At 52.5% G+C, this 19,362-nt stretch overlaps 1 protein-coding gene across 18 annotated transcripts in view; it reads left to right on the forward strand.

Moving 5' to 3' along the window:
- The window catches only part of LOC144732623 (myelin transcription factor 1-like), a 93,419-nt gene that overhangs the window by 48,438 nt on the left and 25,619 nt on the right, over positions 1-19,362 (forward strand). For all 18 annotated transcript variants that reach the window (XM_078614131.1, XM_078614123.1, XM_078614166.1 and 15 more), the window contains exons 3-7: positions 4,890-5,032; positions 6,604-6,658; positions 6,997-7,024; positions 12,277-12,635; positions 13,115-14,185. In XM_078614131.1, the coding sequence (XP_078470257.1) occupies positions 4,890-5,032; positions 6,604-6,658; positions 6,997-7,024; positions 12,277-12,635; positions 13,115-14,185 (1,656 nt within the window). The remainder of the gene's footprint in view (positions 1-4,889; positions 5,033-6,603; positions 6,659-6,996; positions 7,025-12,276; positions 12,636-13,114; positions 14,186-19,362) is intronic.

A 19,362-nucleotide genomic window follows, 5' to 3' on the forward strand; every position in this document is an offset into this window, starting at 1 on the left:
GTGAACGACATCAGCGGAGCTGAGCCTGGAGGCTTGCACAAGGTAGGGACAGCCTGCTGCTGCTGCCGCTACTATCTCCCTTTCTTCTCTCTCTCAGCTGGCAGAGAAGCCCCATATGCCTGTGCGAGGTTTTAATAACGCGGGGTGGAATCGGCTGCCAGAGCCTACGTGCCTGTCCTGGAACAAAGATTTGGGAGGAACATTTTGTTTGGGGACGTCGTGTGTTTTGTGAAATTTCCGTGGGATTCGTCCCCGTTGCGCGCTCGCCGGCGAGGGAGGCGCGCGGATCTTTTGGCTCTGTTGAAGTTGAGCGTTGCGCGCAGCCATATTGTCATTGGAATGGAGCCCCATGTTTGTGGACTGCCACTCGAGTGCAGTAATAGCTGCGTCGTCCATGTTGTACGCTGGTAGTAGCCAGGCCTACGAGAAGGGGGGGGGGGGGTGAGCACCATTTACGGCATTAATTATTAATGACAGCGCCACTCCACCGCCTCTAAACTCCACGCACCCATCTGCCGGAGATTCATAATTCACCAAGCGGTGTTCGTTTTGTGGGGAACATAACGGAACCGGCCAGAGGAGCCGGGGCTGCTTGGGGGGGGGGGAGGGGGGGCTATCCTCCATCGCTTGTTTTTCCTGCATGGTTTTGCCGAGCTCGTAACTCTGGGCCGAGGAGTAGCATCGGCGTCGTGGCCTCCGTACCCGACAAAGCCAAGTTGCGCAGTTTACACTGCCGTGGCATGGACACTCATGCTGGCTTTAGGCCTCTTCTCTGCTTGTGCTTTATTATGAATTATTGGGCTTTGCTGTTTTGGAAGGTGATTCTTTTTTGTGTGCTAATTTTCCTGTTTTTGTGAGCCTTTTGCGAGTGGTCTCTAGAATTGTGAGTTTGTGAATGTGTGTTTATCCTCCTACCTGTTTAAATTCGATGTGTTACACAACTTTCAGAGTAGCAAAAAAAAAAACAGAAGTGAAAATCTATCTTAACAAAAGATGTTTGCCACCAGCTCTTTTGTGCGGTTTAATCGGCGATTGTTTAGATGAATTGTTTAGCGGCAGAAATGAAGACGCGCCGTTGGATTTTTCGTCGCTACATTTTGCTCGATTATTTTTCATAAAGAATAGGCAGTGACGCTGCAATACTTAACGCGTGGCAAGTGTCTAATCCGCAACCACATCCAGTTTCGTTCGGGCACATTCAGTACCAAGGACAGCTCCCCGCACTCAGCCGACGGGGCAAGCCCTCGTAGCGACGGTTCCCATTATTCAATCCCATTCACGTCTATGGTTCATCTTCTCATATCTGCTTGAGATTTAAACGTCGATTTTTTTTTTTGGGCCAGAAAGCCGTAGTCAGCTAAACATTTGGCAGATGGCACATCTGCATAGCCTCAATAGTCTGAGTAATTTGGTTTAAGGTCCTGTGTCTACATCTGCTCGAGCCTCCATCGCTTTAATTTTGACCTCCCTTGCTCCTCTTTGCTGCGAGAATGTAAAGTGTCACGGTTTCTTTGTTCGGGTGTTGGGGTGGCTGCGGGCATCGAGTTAGACAAAGAACTAATGCACTCACACTTCATACGCCGCTCACGCCTATAGACTGGGCTTACAAGCCCAGCGTGAAACATTGCCGGTACATTACCTTACACGTTAACGGAAAGAGAAAAACTGGTCGGTAGATTTTTGAAGTGCACTATCTGCAGTGTTATAGTTTCATGAATTATGTAACGAATGTGTGTGTGGCGCATATACTTACAAAAAAATAAATTGACATCCGTTGTATATTATGCCGTTGCTCACTTGTCCGTTTCAGAGTCAACGTGTCACTTTTGTAATTTCAGCTGAACACGGTCGCCGTGTTAAGAACGATACAACGACATTTGGGAACACCCTTTGCAGGGTCGTGGTGTAATAATACATAGCACATCTGTTCCCAGGCAGTTGTGACAGTTTTAACACTGAACAAAAAAAATGGTTAATTTAATTTTTTCTTTCATAATAACGTGGATTATTTGAAAGAACACTCCATTTCGACTTCATAACGCCACGTAATTGAGTTACTAGGTCAAGATAACCACATTATCTGCTCAGCAACGTAGATTAAAATAATATAAATTCACATTCTCCATCCACGCACAGGGGCCAGTGTGAGTGAATGTGAAAATAAACATCTGAAACACACGTTTAAAATAAATGTTCTTTTAAGTTGAAGGTTTTAATTAGGATTAAAAAAAATTCTGTATGTACTTTGTTGGTGTTGCTGTGTGTGGGGTGGGGAGTGGCAGATGTCGTGTCGTGGTTAATACAGTGGACTACAAACCCAGCGACCCGAGTTCTATTCCCGCTCACAACCAAAAGCAGTGGCGAATATTTGAACTGGGCCTCCCCTAGGTTAGTTGAGCCTTAAAAGAGTACCCGGTGAAGGGTGTAAACATCAGCACTGGGGAGACGAAGGCGGTCGGTGTGGTGCTGGCCACCCACCCCTTTGTGTGCCATGCCGGCTTTCATAGGTGCTCGATAACAGCTCTTGCCTCAACAGTTTGTTAAGGCTACTCTCTGATGTGGGGGAGCAGTGGCAGTACAGTGGTTAGCACACAACACAAAGAACCCGGTGACCTCGGTTTGATTGTCTGCTATAAATTTTCACATGATGATAATCCTCTGCGTTGAGCTTTCATTTGTGGCCAGGTCACGTCTGAAAAATAGCTACATAGCTCAGTGGGCCTTACCTGGTAAAATGAAAAGAGTTCAGTTTTAGTTTAGTATCCAAACTCTTCCTTAAATGAATGAGTGCCTGCTGTACTGTGTAAACATCAGCACGGTGTTAGCTTTACCACCCCTCACCTGTCCATTCCAGCCTTAATAGGGGCTCGCTAACAGCACCTGCCCCCAACAGTTTACGTGGCTAAAGTGAGAGTGCGTGTGTACGTGTGCAGTCCTAAAGTACAACTATAAAACGCTTGCTCTGTTTGGCTTGGGCACCGAGGTATGTGCGAGGATGTAATGAGTTGGTGTGCGGCAGATCTCTACCCAAGGGTTCCGGCGCGCGTGCGAGTGACTGGAAGTGCAGCGTGCGGGCAGACGCGGGTGATTTTGCCGTTTTGGTTTTGACCACTGCTCGTCCGATTCGAGGACTGGGACACGGGGACACGTTGCCGTGCGAGCGCCACTTCTGATTCGGCGCTTTGTGGCAGAGTAATGAACAGCGCACCCAAGAGTTGGTTAGTCAGCTGACGGATAATCGAGGATATACAATCCAAGTCAGTTGAAGACGAAGGCGCAGCCCTGCAATTGCTGGCTCATGCCGCTGTTGGTGGAATGGTCTCCGCTAGAGGGGTATTTGGAGTATTTGGCCTACTCTTCCACACTGCCTAGACATCTTACGAGCCAAATGGACTCAAGTTTCAATCTTTGGCCAAGTACAATATCATTGGCAAGTGGCATCTGAATGTAGCCTCGCTTTGTCCTCCCCAAGGTTGACTCAACCTCAAACGAATACCTGGTGAATTGTGGCAATAAAAAGACAAAGTTGGCTCCGCGTGCTGCTGGCCAAGTTTGGACTGGGAGGCTGGGTACATTCCAGTCCTGGAGACCGGAACGTACCACCTTGCACTTTAATCAATTGCCGACTGATTGATGTTGAGATGTAAGTTTGGCCGACGATATGACATTCAAACTCTGGCATTTGCTTACTCGGTGATTAGTCTGAGCCTGGTGCAGTGAAAGTTAATAGTTAAAGGGGGCAGCCCTGTCGGTGTCAATGCTGACAGAAGGGTTTCCCATAGATGGAGCTCTGTAGATCCCCTGTAGAGGGCATTTGGCCTACTATTCCATGCCGGTCATGTTCTGATTACCTTTCTGAGATAAAAAGACGTATGAAGGATTGTCCTTTACAACTTCAAGAGTCCTGATTGTTGCTGGCCACTTGTGGCTTTGGGCCCGTGCTCAGCAACCTCGACAGGAACAAAACAAAAGACGTCTTGAAAGGGGTGGGAGTATCCACGCTTAACCCCACTGCACGGGCAGCGTCAATCTGCGGTGCACCGATTTACACTTTCGGGTGGACACTAGTGGCGGCTTGGCGAGGGAGGTGGGGGGATTTAAGAAACTTGCTCCCCATTGTTTCAGCTGCCGTGGTGTGATGGTGGGGGACATTGAACCGAACCGACGACCTCTGGGATGCAGGTTCTGATGTGACAACCATGATACCGCCACAGTGGCATCGTCATCATCCCTCACAGTCTATCGAGTCACTTGTCTGCATGTTCTGTGTAGAGCAGCGGTTATGTGGATAGAGGCAGGCCTTCATCTAGAGGTGGATTGATCAAGCCGAACCAGGGGTGCCACGCAGAAGCCTGTAGCTGCATGTCTCACCTTCGCATAACTTCCACCATCTGACCGACACGGGGCTACCTTCAGGGTGTTGACGCGGTGGCGAGATGTTAACTACCTCGCCTGGTTTACAGGAGGTCGTGGGTTCGATCCAGACCCTGATGCCTGCTGTATATTTAGAGTTTGCGTGTTCTCTCTCTCCCCGTGGTCGCGTGGATTTTTCTCCAGGTCCTCCGGTTTTTTCCTCCACATTGAGAATCAACGTCGCATTTGGAGTATTTGGCTGCTATAAATTTCCACGCGATAAGCCACTTCGTTGAGCAATCATTTGTGGCCAGGTCGCTTCGGAAAGAAAGAGCTACGTTGCTTAAGTGGGCCTTGCGTGGTAAACAAAACAATGGTTTACTTTAATGGTTCCAGTGTGCTGACCGTTACACTCCGGCGGGAGGAGATAAATACAACCTCTACAGTGGACTGCTCCATATGGAGCGGGGTGTTTATTTGTCTGCTTGTGTGTCCGTGTGTGTGTGTGCGCGCGCATTGTGTTCGCCGCGGTGCAGAGAATGCCTTCGCCGGCGAGCTGCTGAGGCCGGGCCCCTGGGCGCGCAGCTGCCGGGAGAGAGTCCCAGCCGCCTGCCGCCTGGAGGCCAGCGCCGGCCCGTCCCTCCCCGCCGCTCGGCCTCCACTCCCTGCCCAGCACAGGGTGCGTGGTGGTGCCGCCACCGTCGCTCGCTCACTCGCTCACTCACTCACTCGCTCGCTGGCACCCCTCCCTTGGCCTGAACCGCGAGCCTCTGCGACAAGCGGCAAACGCTCACCCCCATTATCAACCACGTTCCCACCCAGATTGTCATGCGCACAGTACACAGTTCAGATGGGTCTTTTCGGCGCTACTTTGACTTATTTGAAGTCTTTTAATAGCTTTGCATGAATTAACATATTTGCCCCAAACACCAACTTGTCAGGATACGTGAAGCATAACACATCTATTGCGCGTGTCGTTGGTTTCCGTATTTTGTTACATTCAAATGTGGCGACCCTAATGATGATGACGATGACGATTGGATGCGGCAGTAGGTGTGTTGATGCGGCGACCTGGTATTGATATGGGGAATACTGGTGTTGGATTAGGGGTACAGTTAGAGTCGCTATTTGATTGGCCACAGAGTTATTTTTAGTCACTACGGGTTTTCTCTCTGCTGCCATGGAACGGCGGAGCCGGGGTTCTCAGCCCATTGGGTGGGTGGGGCTGGGCGGAGTGCGCAAGACCTTGAGGGGTGGGCACGGGCTGCGGCATGGATACCGTGCAGGATAAATGTCCACGGAGGAAGTCAGCACCGCGCTAACGGCAACAAAAAACACACACGAATGCGTGACATGAAACACATGCTTTATAAACACACGGCTGACTAACATCATGTTCAATCAGGGTGTGGGCACGTGGTCTCTTTCTCTCTGTCTCTGTATTGCGGCCTTCGTCCCCTTGGGCTGTGGGGGGGTACGGAGGGCAATGGTCTTGATTGGAGGGGGCCCGCCGTACAGGAAAAAGTTCAGAACTACTTTAGCGGAGCCTTGCTGTAGCAGCAAGGCTCTTGAACAACAATGCGGTGATGAGGAGGAGAATGGGCATGATGATGAGAGGGTTCTTTTATATGGCATTCATGCTTCCCACCTTCATCAACCCGCACTGACCAGAGTGGTGAAGTATGGCCAAATGACGCCCACGACCCACGTGACGGATCCTGCAGTCGAATGACAAAAGGCAGTATATAGATAAACCTCATTCCATTGAGAGGGATATCGTCATGATGTGATGTGTGGTATTCACCGGACTTGCAATCCAGATATCGCAGCTTGATCTCCTGGTGCGGCACACTTGAAACAACGAATTTATATTTCTTTAATCTCCTCCTCTGTCCGATCAAGCGGGGAACATGCACGCACCTCGATTGGCACGTTCACCTGGGCTGGGAACTCTCACCTCTTCCAAGACCAGCGTGGTAGAGTCTGCCAAATGCCCTCTCCACCACCTCGAAATCTCCCTCTAGTCAGGGCCCCTCCACCAGCAGTGGCGTAAGAACGTTTTTTGAGAACCTCTCTCTGCGTTTAGTTTGTCGCTGTCCTTCCCCCGCGCCTCCGAATGAATCACGCTTGGCTACGCGCGACGTACGCACACGAATGCAAAGGGAATTTGGGGCGAGCGCCGGTTGTGGTTTTGTTTGAAACGGCGGCACCGCCGCTGTTCTTGTGCTCTCGTGTCTGGCGCGCTTGCAGATGGATTTGGAAGCGGACGAGAACAGGCTGCACACTTGCTCGAAAGGGATGAAACGTGAGTCCGTGGCGCCCACTGCGCGCTGGCGCCCGTTATAAATTACGGAGGCGGTGGGGCGGGGGCGGGTGGGGGGGGGCAGGGGGGGCGGGGCGGGGGGGAGGGCGTGCCGTCGGCATGTTTTATTTTTCACTTCGTTAAAATGTAAAATCCATTGATGACACTCGTCTTTTTCAAACGCGTTTAAATCGTTGAAGCGAGCGGCCGCGTGGCGTTCGTACGGCGGAGTGTCGGTCTCGCAAGCTCTGATTGCTGTTTGCGTGATGTTGGGTTCTGCTTAATCCTCCTGTGTCGCTTGGCTAATTCGTCTCATTTCTTTAATCCCTCTCATTCCGTAGTGGATTCCATGGTTCAAGATGTATTCAGGTGAGTAGGCTCCCAACTTCCCCTTTCAAAGGACTTCACTCACAGTTGGAGATAATTGAGCATTTGTGCGCAAAAGCGCATTTTCAGTGCAACTTTTAACACACGTCTATATATTTATTTTATGGATCCTTTGCCCGTCTTGCCTGGCTATCGTAATTCAAAGGCTGTCAACGGAGCACAAACCTTTAACGATGAAGGGAAGGCGGAAAATTATACAACGTACACATGAGACAGAAATACACTTCTCTAACGATGCCTCCAAGACACACGTTCGGCACGGCGAGACGAGCCACAGAGGGAACATTTCTCCCCTCTGGCTCGGCTCCTTTGCCGAGGGGTCACGGCAAGGCGGTGCTCTTGCGGTGGTCGTTATTTTCCGGGGTGGATGGGCGGGGGGGGTGGCTGGGGAGGGGAGGGGAGGGCTCTTTGCGTTCGTGGGCCTGGCTCGTGGGAGAGGTGGGTGAGAGGCACAGGGCAGAAGGGGCATCAGTAGGGTTGCCACCAAAAAAAATGAATTCTAGATTTGAAGCTTTCGTGACTGCAAGGATTCATACTCTTAGGTTTTTTCGGTAAAGTCACGTAGGTAAAAAATATAATTAAAAGTTAATAAAAGTAATAATAGAAATAAAATAAAATAATAAATCACGACGTTTCGGAGGCAACACAAGTCTCCGTCATCAGGTGGGACCGTCACAGCTAAAATTACTGCATCAAGTGAGGAAAATTCCAAAAGACCAGCCCTTAAATATAAGTTAAAGGGGGAGGGGCTTATCTGAAAAAAATTGGTTCTTCTGAGACGTCTGGCTAGTGAGAAAGAGTCGGCCGAAACGCTCTCGAGAAGGGCTACTCTGGATGCCCCCCAGGTGTGGAAGGCCCTTCTGCACGCAGTGAAGTGAGCTCGCAATTCCAGGACAGCACCGTTCAATTTTTGAAATGTTAAGCCGTTGGTGATGTGTCTGCATGAAAATAAAATGGTTGCCCGGCATAATTTCAAAATGGCCCTGGCGTTGACTACGCGTGACCTGGATAAGGCCACCGTGACCGGGAGCACCTGGGCCTAATCCCCGTGGTTGATTATCTCCGCTAAGTGGCACGGCAGCAAATGGACCCTAAGATTTCCCGTTTGTCAAACCTAAAAGCTTACGTGGCACAACCTGTGTTAAATAAGTAATGCTTATCCTCTTCTGAGATCTTTAATTTATGACGCTAAATGCCTCCCTTTGTGCGATCTGTGCTCGCGGCTTCCCCGCCATGGCAGCTCACGTGCTCGGCCGCTCGAAATTTTGTGAGCGGGGTCCTTTTCAGAACTGTCCGTCGGCAGAAAAGGGGCAGCGCAGACCTCGAGTTAACCCTGCAGGCGGAGGTGTTTGCCGTGGGCCGTGTGTTTTGGCGGCCGATTGACCATCCGTGGGCGGTCGTCATTGCTGATTTGGACCCATCGCATGTTCCCACATGAGTTGCCTTGCTTATGATGATGACGATCATCATCACCACGGTGATCATCATCATGATCGCGGTGATGATGATGAAGCGGCACTAAGTCACCTGGAGGCCAGTACGAGCGTGGCCTGAGTGAGCCGAGCACGCCTTCCGGTGATGGTGCGCAGGGACTGAGCTTCTGTGCTCGTGGAGGATGAGAGGAGAGACGTTGAGCAAGGTGGAGGGACCGCAACTCTGGAGTAAAAACAGAGACGGTTGTATGTATGTTCAACTTCTCTCGCGCCGTATATGGCCAACCCGGGGAAGGACAACAAACAAAACACAAAAATAAGTTCTAAAGAGATGAGTTTTCAATCTAGATTTCAAAGTGCATAGCTCCAGTAGCTTCCTGATATCGGAGGAAGAGCTTTCCAGATAGCCGCAGAGGCGCACTACTGCGAATGAGATCATCCTGGCATTTTGAATGGCCACGAAAATCCGCGTGTTGTGGTCGTGGTGACTTGGTACATTGGATAACACGCTGTGTTATGAGCCCACCGACCACGGATGACATGAGTGGCGAGGGATATCTGAAGCCATCCTGGTACCCGCCAGCCGCTTCATTCACGACCCGGGTGAAGTATGATCAAACAACCCTCATGACAGATGCCGTCTGCAGAGAGCCCTCCGCTCAGCGGTGGATTGACAAAGGGCTGGACGTTTTTATTTTTTTATTTGATTAGGCGGGAAACAATATTTTGCGGATTTTGGCCGAGCGGCGCGTGACATTTAATTTGGATTTGATTCTGCGAAGGTCGACCGCGTTGTTTGCTCTTTCTAAAGACGCTCGCGCGCACGCCGCTGACGCCCGTTCCCCGCGGAACTCCCGACACCCGGACCCGGCTCCGCTGCAAGGGGCCGCCATGGTCACGAAGCCGTGGCACGAACGTTGACCCAATAACAACACCGCCTCCTCCACCACCTGCTGCGCTGGGAATGGCAGCGGGTTACTTGCAAAGCTGTGGCTCTGAGTTGAGGTGGAGTCAAACCGACCGCCCAACAAACTGAGACGTGGCAAAGAGATAGCGCCCAACATGTTTGGATGTGGCTGAGACACTCACAGCATATCGTGCCCTTTTTGAGTCCTCCCTTCAACCGGGCGATGTAAATGCCGATCGTGCTAACGACGGTACTTTTAAATGCACTTTTAAATGCACACGTAAAGACTCAGCGCAGCCGTCGCCAGGTAGGAGTGGGCGCACACTATGGTGCTGCAACTCGGCAGTTGCGTCGGCGATAGTCACAGCAGAACTCCTCTCCCCCGCGACAAAGTGGGGGGACGTGAATGCCCCTCCACCACCCCACTTGGAAACCCCTTCGGTGATGTAGCCGGCAAGCGGCGGAAACCGTTCCACGGTGCTCAAGGAGGCAACAGAAACATAACATGGAAATCCTTATTATGCTGAGCACGTGGAAGTCCCACAAACCCTCATTCTTATTGCAACGGAACAACGGCCCTGTAACGTATGCATGCATGTACATATGCTGAACTTATGTTGCACCAACCACGCTAATCGGAGGCGCGGGAAATCGGAGGTGCGTATCAGCTACAGCCTCCATCAATAGACGGGAGGCAGACTTCAAAAGAATGTGGAACCCATTCCTTCCCAACCCCATTTACACCGCCCTCACGTCTGGGAGCCACGGGCCCAGTGCCAACACGACGTGCTGCTTGTGGACCGCGTGAGACCTCCACCCCCCGGCTAATTTGAGGGGCCTCCCAGCCCGCCCACATGTCAGCCACTCCGCCCCCACCAACCCACCTTCTCCGCCCGTCTTGAGTTTGCCGAGGGAAAAGAACGGCCAACCGGGTGATGTTTTATCGATGGGCTCTGTGACCGAGCACGATTGACGACCTGCGACGTGTCGACGAAATGTAAATCGTAAGCGGTGGCTCTTGTCGGATGGATCAAGTGCTCATATCAAAGGGAATGGACGTGGCGCATCACGTCACGTGGGTCGTGAGCGCGTTGTTGTCCTTGACCTGGAGAGGAAAAAAAGAACACGGCAAGAACCTGCATCAAAATTGACATTTGAACATGGTGTCCCTAGGACTCTGGCGTAAATGTCAATTGCTGTGCGGAACACCCAGAGATACCACGCAAAAAAGTACATTATTGGGCAGAAGTAAAAAAGAATGTTCGCGACGCTTTGGCACGAATGTTGGCATATCGCGGAAAAAGCCCTTTATCGTCGAATAATAGAAGTTCACATCCTCTGGGATTTAGTGGCTGACATTTAAACCACATTGTGCAACTAAATAAAACAATGTTTTGTCTCCGCCAAGAGAGATAATGCACGTGAGATAGGATGCATTTTTCTGAGGAGGAGCAGGAGAAAGATGGCGGTGAGAGCGATAATCAGCCCTAACGATTAACAAAACCCACATCATAGTCATCATAATAAAAACGATTGCGTTTCCTGTCGGCACAGCTGTACGTGTGTTGGTGGCGGTGGTGGCAGCATTACGTGGGAGCGGCAGCGGCGGCAGCCACTAACGACGCTGGAGAGGGTGTCTGTTCATAACACTAAAAAAGAAAATTACAGTGGAACATCAAAACAGCAGGGGCTCGCAGATTATTCCGCAGAATTTGTTTCAAGCTAATAGGATCCTAGGGCAATGCAGTTCTCATTTGGAGATAATGTTCAGGTAATATGAGGATGAGAGCCTTTTTTCCTTCCAAGCAGAAAATGAATGTGCAAACTTTATTTTATCTGTTCAATTGAGCTCTTTCTTTCTCTTGGCACTGCCGCATTTCAAACGGCAGCGTTTTACTACTTTTTTCGTATTATCTCGAGGCGTATACAATACACACTGCAAGTGCGCGAGATACGATCTTTGTTTTATCGAACGAACCCAATTTTATATTGTCTCACCAACATCTTTGTCGGTTCAAGGAAGCCCAGCGCAGCCAAACGTTTGTGTGTGTGTTTTTTTTATTTCTCCCAACACGAAATGACAGCGAAAACAAAGCGATGAAATGGTCGAGACAATTACGGGAGTTGCAGGCAAGGAACGGAACGTGTCCTAAGTGTACGTCCGCCGAAGGAGATGGAACGATGAAATCAGTTCGGGCGCCTGTTGGTGTTTACATCGCAGGATCGTGAGAGGTGGTGACGGCTTTGGGCAGGTCTTCACCTGGCAGTGAATTGACCATGGCGGCTGCTGCTGATGATGACGATGTACACTGACCATTAAAAACAGATCAGAGTGAAACAGCGGTGGAGAATGTTTTGATGCTGTAGTTGGGAACGGCGATTTTGCAGTGCAGTGCCTTCGGGCCACTGCGGTATTGCTCTCTGTGCTTCTCAACTTCGATTTTTTTTTTTGCTGCCGTTGTAGAAGAATACATAGACTCGTGATTGATTTTTGAGTTCAGCCACAATGGTCTGGCCAAATATGTGTCTCGTAAGACCCTGCACCGTCTGACATAGCCACGCTAATAAAACAGCCACATGTAACGTGCACGCGTTTTAACGCACCAATTATTGTCACGGTTCACTTTAAGGGTAAGGCGAACGACAAATTTCACAGCCAAACAGCGTTAAGACGAGCGAAGTTTTGCTTGAAACTACACCAAGCATATTCTGGACAAGATTCAGGAAGTCAGAATAAGATCAAGGAATTCCGATTATGAGTTCCTGAATCTTGGGTGGTGGAATATCTTACGTGGCCTGATCAAAAAATCAATGGTGAGTCGTAACATAGTCCGTGAAAACCTAGGCGTTTATCTAAGAAGACTTGTGTTTAAACCGATGCTTCCTGCCCGCAGTGCGTATGGCTGCCCCTTGGCCAAGCGGAGGAAGGGGGAAGAGACGGACGAGGACGAGCCGCCCGTGAAGAGGTTGTCCTCGGAGGGCTCACCCCAGGGTGACACGAGACCCATGTCGCAACAGCAGCATCAAGAGGGAAATGCCAACGAGGTGGGCGAAACGACGGCCCAGGTCAAAGAGGGAGGCCGACCGCACCGGGTGGACTCGTGGGCGAGAAGGGATCCCGCGGAGCCGGGGCACGCGGCGCTGCTGCCCGAGAGGGGGTGCTCACGGGACGACCTGCGCTCCTCCTCCTCCTGCTGCTCCACCTCCTCCTCCTCGTCCGCTGCCGCCGCCGCCGTCGCCCGCGACGCTCCAGGTACCCTTTGCTCGCGACGCACGGCACCGCCGTCGCCGGCGCCTTGACGCGGCGACTTCCAGTAGAACGGTTCCAGTTTCACTGCGTAGGTTTCCGCGGTTGCTGTACGGTGCTCTGATGTGATGCCCGACGATTTGCTCCTCGTTCTAAGAGCTTTAGGAACTGTAATGAGCGGTTGACCTCCGCCCTCGTTGATAAAGCAGCACCGGCAGCTCCTGCTGCTGCTGGTGCTGCTGGTTCTCGAGCACAATCGGTGCTTTTGCATTCAGTAACGCTCAAGGGAGGGTGAGCTGAATTGACCCCGAACCCGGATGTGAACTTAACCTTGATTCTGACCTGTGCTCTGTTACTACGAACTGCAAACTTCATGAATGCGAGGGCAGCGTCGGGCGTTATTCCGCGGCTGTGGGAGTTTTCCGAGCGCGCGGTGCCGAGCCGCCCCCGCCAACGGCCACGCTCCTCGTTTCCGTTTTGGGCAGTGGGCGAGGCGAACGCCTGCGGCGGCGCGTGGACCGATTCGGAGGGCAAGGCCGTGGAGGACTACGACGAGATCGTGGCCAACTCCCTCCTCAACCTGGGCAACATCGCGGCCGGGAGCATGGCGTGCGCCCCTCCCCCGCCCGGCGGGATGGCGCCGTGCGACGGGAGCTCGCGGCTCGCGGCGCGCGAGGGCGGCGCCGACCAGGTCGCCTTTGGTCCCAACGGCGCTGTCGCCGCGCCGGACCGCGCCGGTGCCGCCGACGCCGCCGACGATCGCCCGGCCCTCTGCTGTCCGGACTCCGCCGCCGCCGCCGCCGCCGCTCCGGCCGCCACCCCGGCAGCCGCGCTACAGCGTTCCGGCCGCTCGTCGGACGTCGACGCCAAAAGCGCTCGCGTGTTCGCCGACCCGCTCAAGAACCGCGGCGGCCGCTTTGAGTGCCGCGGCGGCGGTGGCGCCGCGGCGGCGCGTTTCGGCGTCGCGCAGCCACCGAGCGACCTCCTCGACGGCCGGGGCCCCCGCCGCTCGCCACTGACGCCGGCCGGAGGGGGCGCGTCGCCCCGGCGGCACGCCGACGCGCCGGCGGCGCCGAAGCCCGAGGGCGGCCTCGTGTGCGAGGTGAAGCCCGGGCAGCACCTGACGGGACGCGGGCACGACGACGAGGACGACGACGACGAAGACGACGACGACGAGGAAGAGGAGGAGGAGGAGGAAGAGGAGGAGGAGGAAGAGGAGGAGGAAGAGGAGGAGGAGGAGGCGAGGGCCGCGTACGCACGCCGCTGCACGGAGCCCGCCGGCCCGGGCCACGAGGACTACGAGGACGGCGCGTCGGTCAAGTCGGACGGCTCGGACCGCTCGGAGGCCTTCGACATGGTGAGGGGCAACCTGAGCCTCCTGGAGAAGGCCATCGCGTTGGACGCGGAGCGGGCGCGCGTGCTCGAGGAGAAGCAGGCCAAGGAGGCCGCTCGTGCCGCCGCGGCCGCGGCGGCCGCGGCGGCCGCGACCGTCGTCATCGCCGACCGGGGAGGCAAGGGCCCCGAGGTCGACGGCAAGAAGCAGTCGTGCCCCAAAGGTAAAGGTACGGCGGACCCAGCCGGTGGAGACTCACTCTTTCCCAGGTCGCAGTCACTGCCTTTAACTAAACTGTTTTTATTTGACCAGGTAAGGCTCACTGAGCTATGTAACTCTTTTTCAGAAGCGACATGGCGACAAATGAAGTGGCTTATGACGTGGAAATATTTATAGCAGCCACGTGTAATGTTCATTCTAAATGTGGAGGGGAAAAACCGGAGGACCCGGAGAAAATTTCACGCGACTACGGGGTCGGGATCGAACCCACGACCGCTTGTATACCAGGCGAGGTAGTTAACATCTCGCCACCGTGACAGCCTACACGGGGCCATGCTGCATCTCGAAAGGTATCGCCGTTTCTATGGAGACACGTTCAGCTAGGGGTGGCCGCTGGTTGTAAGGCGATTGACCGTTACGCTGAGGGCTGCGGGCAGCTTCAAGGGGTAGTGGATTCATCACTTTGTCAGATCGATTTCGGAGCCCAATCAGCATAAACTTTCAATTAACATAAAAGTCACGACTGCCGCTGTCTTCTCCCACCTCACTACATCTCTATATTTTGTCCACATATCTCTTCTTTCATCTTCAGTAGGATGGATTGAGTGAGTCACTCTGTGTGAGTGAGTCACTCTGTGTGAGTGAGTCACTCTGTGTGAGTGAGTCACTCTGTGTGAGTCACTCTGAGTGAGTGAGTGAATCTCTCGGCCATCCAATCAGTGATTCTGTTGCAGCAGTGACGAGCTGCACGACGATCCGTCTTGACGATCGCAGACGCCGAGTACAAAACCACGCTGGTCTCGGTGCAGTGCATCTTGGGGCATTTTGAATTGTTGTGCATGGGTCTATATCAGCATCATCGCCATCATCATCATCATCGCCATCATCATCATCGCCATCATCATCGCTATCATCATCGCCATCGACTATCCTCCCCACGCTGTCACCAACTTTTCAAGTCCAGTCCTGCTCCCATCCATCTGACTCCTGTACGTGCACTCATCCTGATCCTTAGGCAGCAGGCTGACGCAGTGGACCTGGGTTCGATTCCCGACCTGGGCACACCTTTCTGCGTGGTGTTTGTATGTTCCCCCAGCCCCCTCCCCTGTTTTACGTGGGTTTCCTTCTGGGCTCTCCAGTTTCCTGCCAGCGGTCCAAAACATTCGGTGTAATTGGTGTTAGCAAAGCATCCGAATTCAGGAGTCGCTTGAAAAAGAGTCTTCCCACTCAGGGTGGCTCTCCTGGTTAAACAAGGTAAAATAAAATACAACCGTATATTTATATTCACGCGTATTCATCCCCGTGGTTCGTCGTTCGCACGCGACAACCGAAATCTGCGGTGTTTCCGAATTGTGGCCGTAAATCACCGCTTCGCCGAGCACGAGGGTCCCCACACCGCGGCGACGCGCTCATTAATAACGAGCCGGGGCGGGGGGGCGGGGATAGGGGGCAGGGAAGGGGGTGGGGATAGGGGGCAGGGGGGGCGGGGTGTGGGCAGGGAGGGGGGGCAGGGAGGGGGGGTGGGGATAGGGGGCAGGGAGGGGGGGCAGGAACAGGGAGGGGGACGGGGGGCTAATTCACGTCGGCGGCCGTGAGCTGCGACGTCACCGGAGCACGCGCCGCACAACGTGATCCAGACCACGGTCGCCACCGCCGCGCTGCAAAATAAACCGGGAGCTATCAGGGGAGGATGAATATCTCACAGGAGAGGAAAGAGGGGAGAACTCCGTGCATATGCATCGTCTTGAGCGTTGTAGTATTATTATTATTATTACCGCTACTACTGTTACACCGCCGATACGTGAAAAAACTTAACTTTTAACATCCCGGGAAGCTTTCCCGGGAGAGCATGTGTACTCTTTGGTTTTTTCGGTAAAGGCACGTAGGTAAAAATAAAATAAGTAAAAAATGAAAACAACTAAATTAAATCACGACGTTTCGGCCGCAACACAAGCGTCCGTCTTCAGGTGGGGACAAAACACAGCGAAAGAACAACCGCTTAAGTATGCCTAAGAGATGGCTGTGACGAGGGATTATATAGCTGCGGGAGGGGAGAGGGGGGGGAGCCAGTGTGAGTGTGGGGGCGGGGTGTAGGCTGGGAAGTTGTCATGAAATTCAAACTAAAGCTTTGTGATGCAGGGGGTGGACGGCGGAAGTTGAGCTGGTTAATAAGAAAGCTGAGTTAAGCCGATTCGAGATTTGAAGGATCCATGCTCTTTGTTTTTTTAGTCAAGTCACGTAGGTGAAAATAAAACAATTTACAAATGAAAACCACTAAATGAAATCACCAATACACTACACTATTATACTCTACACTATGCACTACACTATTATACTCTACACTATACACTACACTACCATAGACTACTATACATTACACTATTATACACTCCACAATTCACTACACTACTATACTCTACACTACACTATACACTACACTACCATAGACTACTATACATTACACTATTATACACTCCACAATACACTACACTACTATACTCTACACTACACTATACACTACACTACCATAGACTACTAAACATTACACTATTATACACTCCACAATACACTACACTGCTATACTCTACACTACACTACCATAGACTACTAAACATTACACTTTTATACACTCCACAATGCACTACACTACTATACTCTACACTATACACTACACTACTATACTCGATTGTTCTTCCGCTGTGTTTTGTCCCCACCTGCAGACGGACGCTTTTGTTGCGCCCGAAACGTCGTGATTTAATTTAGTTTTCATTTTTAACTTATTTTATTTTTACCTACGTGCCTTTACCGAAACAACCAAAGAGTATGGGTCCTTGCGAGAGAACGATCCCTGGGAAAACCAAGATAGGTGGCAACCCCGGGGCAGCAGTGACGCGCGGGCACCGTTTGGCTGCCCCCGCGTGAACCCGCGCCGTTCAATCCCTCCCGGAGACGCTCTCCGCCGACGACGGAGCGGCACGCGGCCGCCGTGACGAATGACGCTCGGCGCGGTGTAAACACACGTCTCGCCGTGATGGATTCGGCCCCGTGGCGAATCCCTCGCGCCGGCGATATGAAACCCTGGGCCCGCACGTTTATTGGCGTTGTTGAGAATATTACGGTACTTGGCTGTGGCTGCGAGTGGGGAGGAACGTGGTGGTGAAGAGAGGTTACCGTGGTGACGAGAGGTTACCACGGTGGAGAGAGGTTACCACGGCTAGCTTCATTGATTCACCAATTGTCCCCTAGTTTTGACTTTTTCGGTCAGAGCCAAATTAGGAGAACGACTCGCACATGTATCATTTGGGAAACAACACAGCGATGTTTGCTGCCTCCTGCACTAGCCTGGCAGGAGCCTCCTGAAAATGATCCTTGAGACTCGGTATGACCGGGGCTTGCGATCCCGAGGTCATCCGGTCCGATTCGATCTCTCCCGCATGGAACTTGAAACAATGCATGACCAAGCTCTAGGATACTTTTCATATTGAGATGTTTGACCAACTTCATTTTTGAAGTTTTTTTTTTTAATACGTGTGGAAGGAAACCTGCGGGAAAAAACAACATGCGCGCGATGGGGTATAACCCTCGATCCCCGTTCAGAGAGACCACGTGGACATTAACCCACTTGCTTTGCTACACTGCCATCATAGCCTCGTGGCGAGCCGGGAGACGTTGAGCTCGACTCCCACGGCGAGGGAGCTCCACCAATCCTTGCCGGGCGACGGCCGTGCGCCTCGGCCTGCTCTCGTTGAGCGGTCGTCCTTGAGGCGGGCGGCCCGTCGCCAAATGAGCGCGGAGCGCCGCTCCTGCATCCCGCTCACCTCGTCGCGAGCTGGGCCACGGCCCCCGGGGGCCGCCGTTGTCGCCGCTCTCGCCGCGCTTTCAAAGGGCACCGCTCTAAAAATGGCGCTCAAATCGTTTCGAACGATCAAGCCTCTCGCGGTGACCCTGGGAGCGGCCACGATCGTCGTTTTCCGTTGGCGCTTTCTGCCCCAAGTAATTGAGGCTCTCGAGCGAGGGGCCGTTCGGTGCGGCGCCTCACGGTGTTATAATTCAGTTTTGAATCGCGTTCCGTGACTTGGGCACGACGTTTTGCCCGCCGGCCTCTCTAAGCCGCTGGAAAATGACGTAATCTCCCTGAGAGACTGTCGTGTAAATGATTGCGAGGTGCTGGCCTGATGTGTTTTTGAGTGTGGTGGTAATGGATAGGGTTTGTTCGGCACGACTGAGCGATCGCACAAAAAAAGACAAAGATCCCCTGTGTAGCTTTAACAGACTGTTGGGGCAAGTGCTGTTAGTGAGCACCTATGAAGGCCGGTACGGCACATAAGGGCTGGGTGGCCAGCACCACGCCCGGCCGCTATTGTTTCCCCAGTGGCGATGTTTACACACCGCACCAGGTACTCATTTGAGGCTGAGTCGACCTAGGGGAGACCCAAGACCAGTTCAGATAATCGTCACTGGTGTTGTCTGTGAGCAGGAATCGAACTTGTGTCCTCAGGTTTGTAGCGCAGCGCGCTAACCGCGACACCACCGCTCCCCACCGCACACACAATCGGAGCAACGTTTCTGCTCTGTCATTTGTCTCACCGTCCGTATTTGGGGTTTGCACCTGTTTTGTTAGCCATCCTGAGCAATCCGTAACTCTTCCTGCGATGATAAATTCCCAATATTAGTCAGCCGCGTAGTAATAATACGAACACGGCGCTCGAGACGATGTGTTTACATGCAGTTCTCTGCTGTAGCGGCATTGGGAGATGGTCTTGCCATGATATGTTCGGTGTTATCTTTTAAAGTTTCATTATTATTCATCTTATTTACCCAGAAAAGCCTCCAATGAGTCTCCAGGCTGTCTTTCAGTAGAGCCCTGTCCAGTTTGTCGCTGCTGCTGCTGCTGTGTGTGCTCCCATTTGAGTAATTTGCAGGTGATTTTCTTAGCATTGGGATGCTTTGAGGCAATACCGGTTACATTGTATCGCTGATTTTCAACTATGGGAGGAAATCGGAGAAACCCATGGAAAACAGGAGGAGAGAAAACACACAAACTTCTCGTAGAAATACTCTTAGTTTTTTTCGGTAAGTCACGTAGGTAAAAAATAAAAAGTAAAATAATAATAGAAAGGCACCTGAGTCGGGAATCGAACCCAGGTCCTTCTTGCTGTGAGCCACGAAGGGCCCCCCCTT

Source organism: Lampetra planeri, chromosome 2 (genome assembly GCF_965212315.1).
Source record: "Lampetra planeri chromosome 2, kcLamPlan1.2.h2, whole genome shotgun sequence".
Taxonomy (NCBI): domain Eukaryota; kingdom Metazoa; phylum Chordata; class Hyperoartia; order Petromyzontiformes; family Petromyzontidae; genus Lampetra; species Lampetra planeri.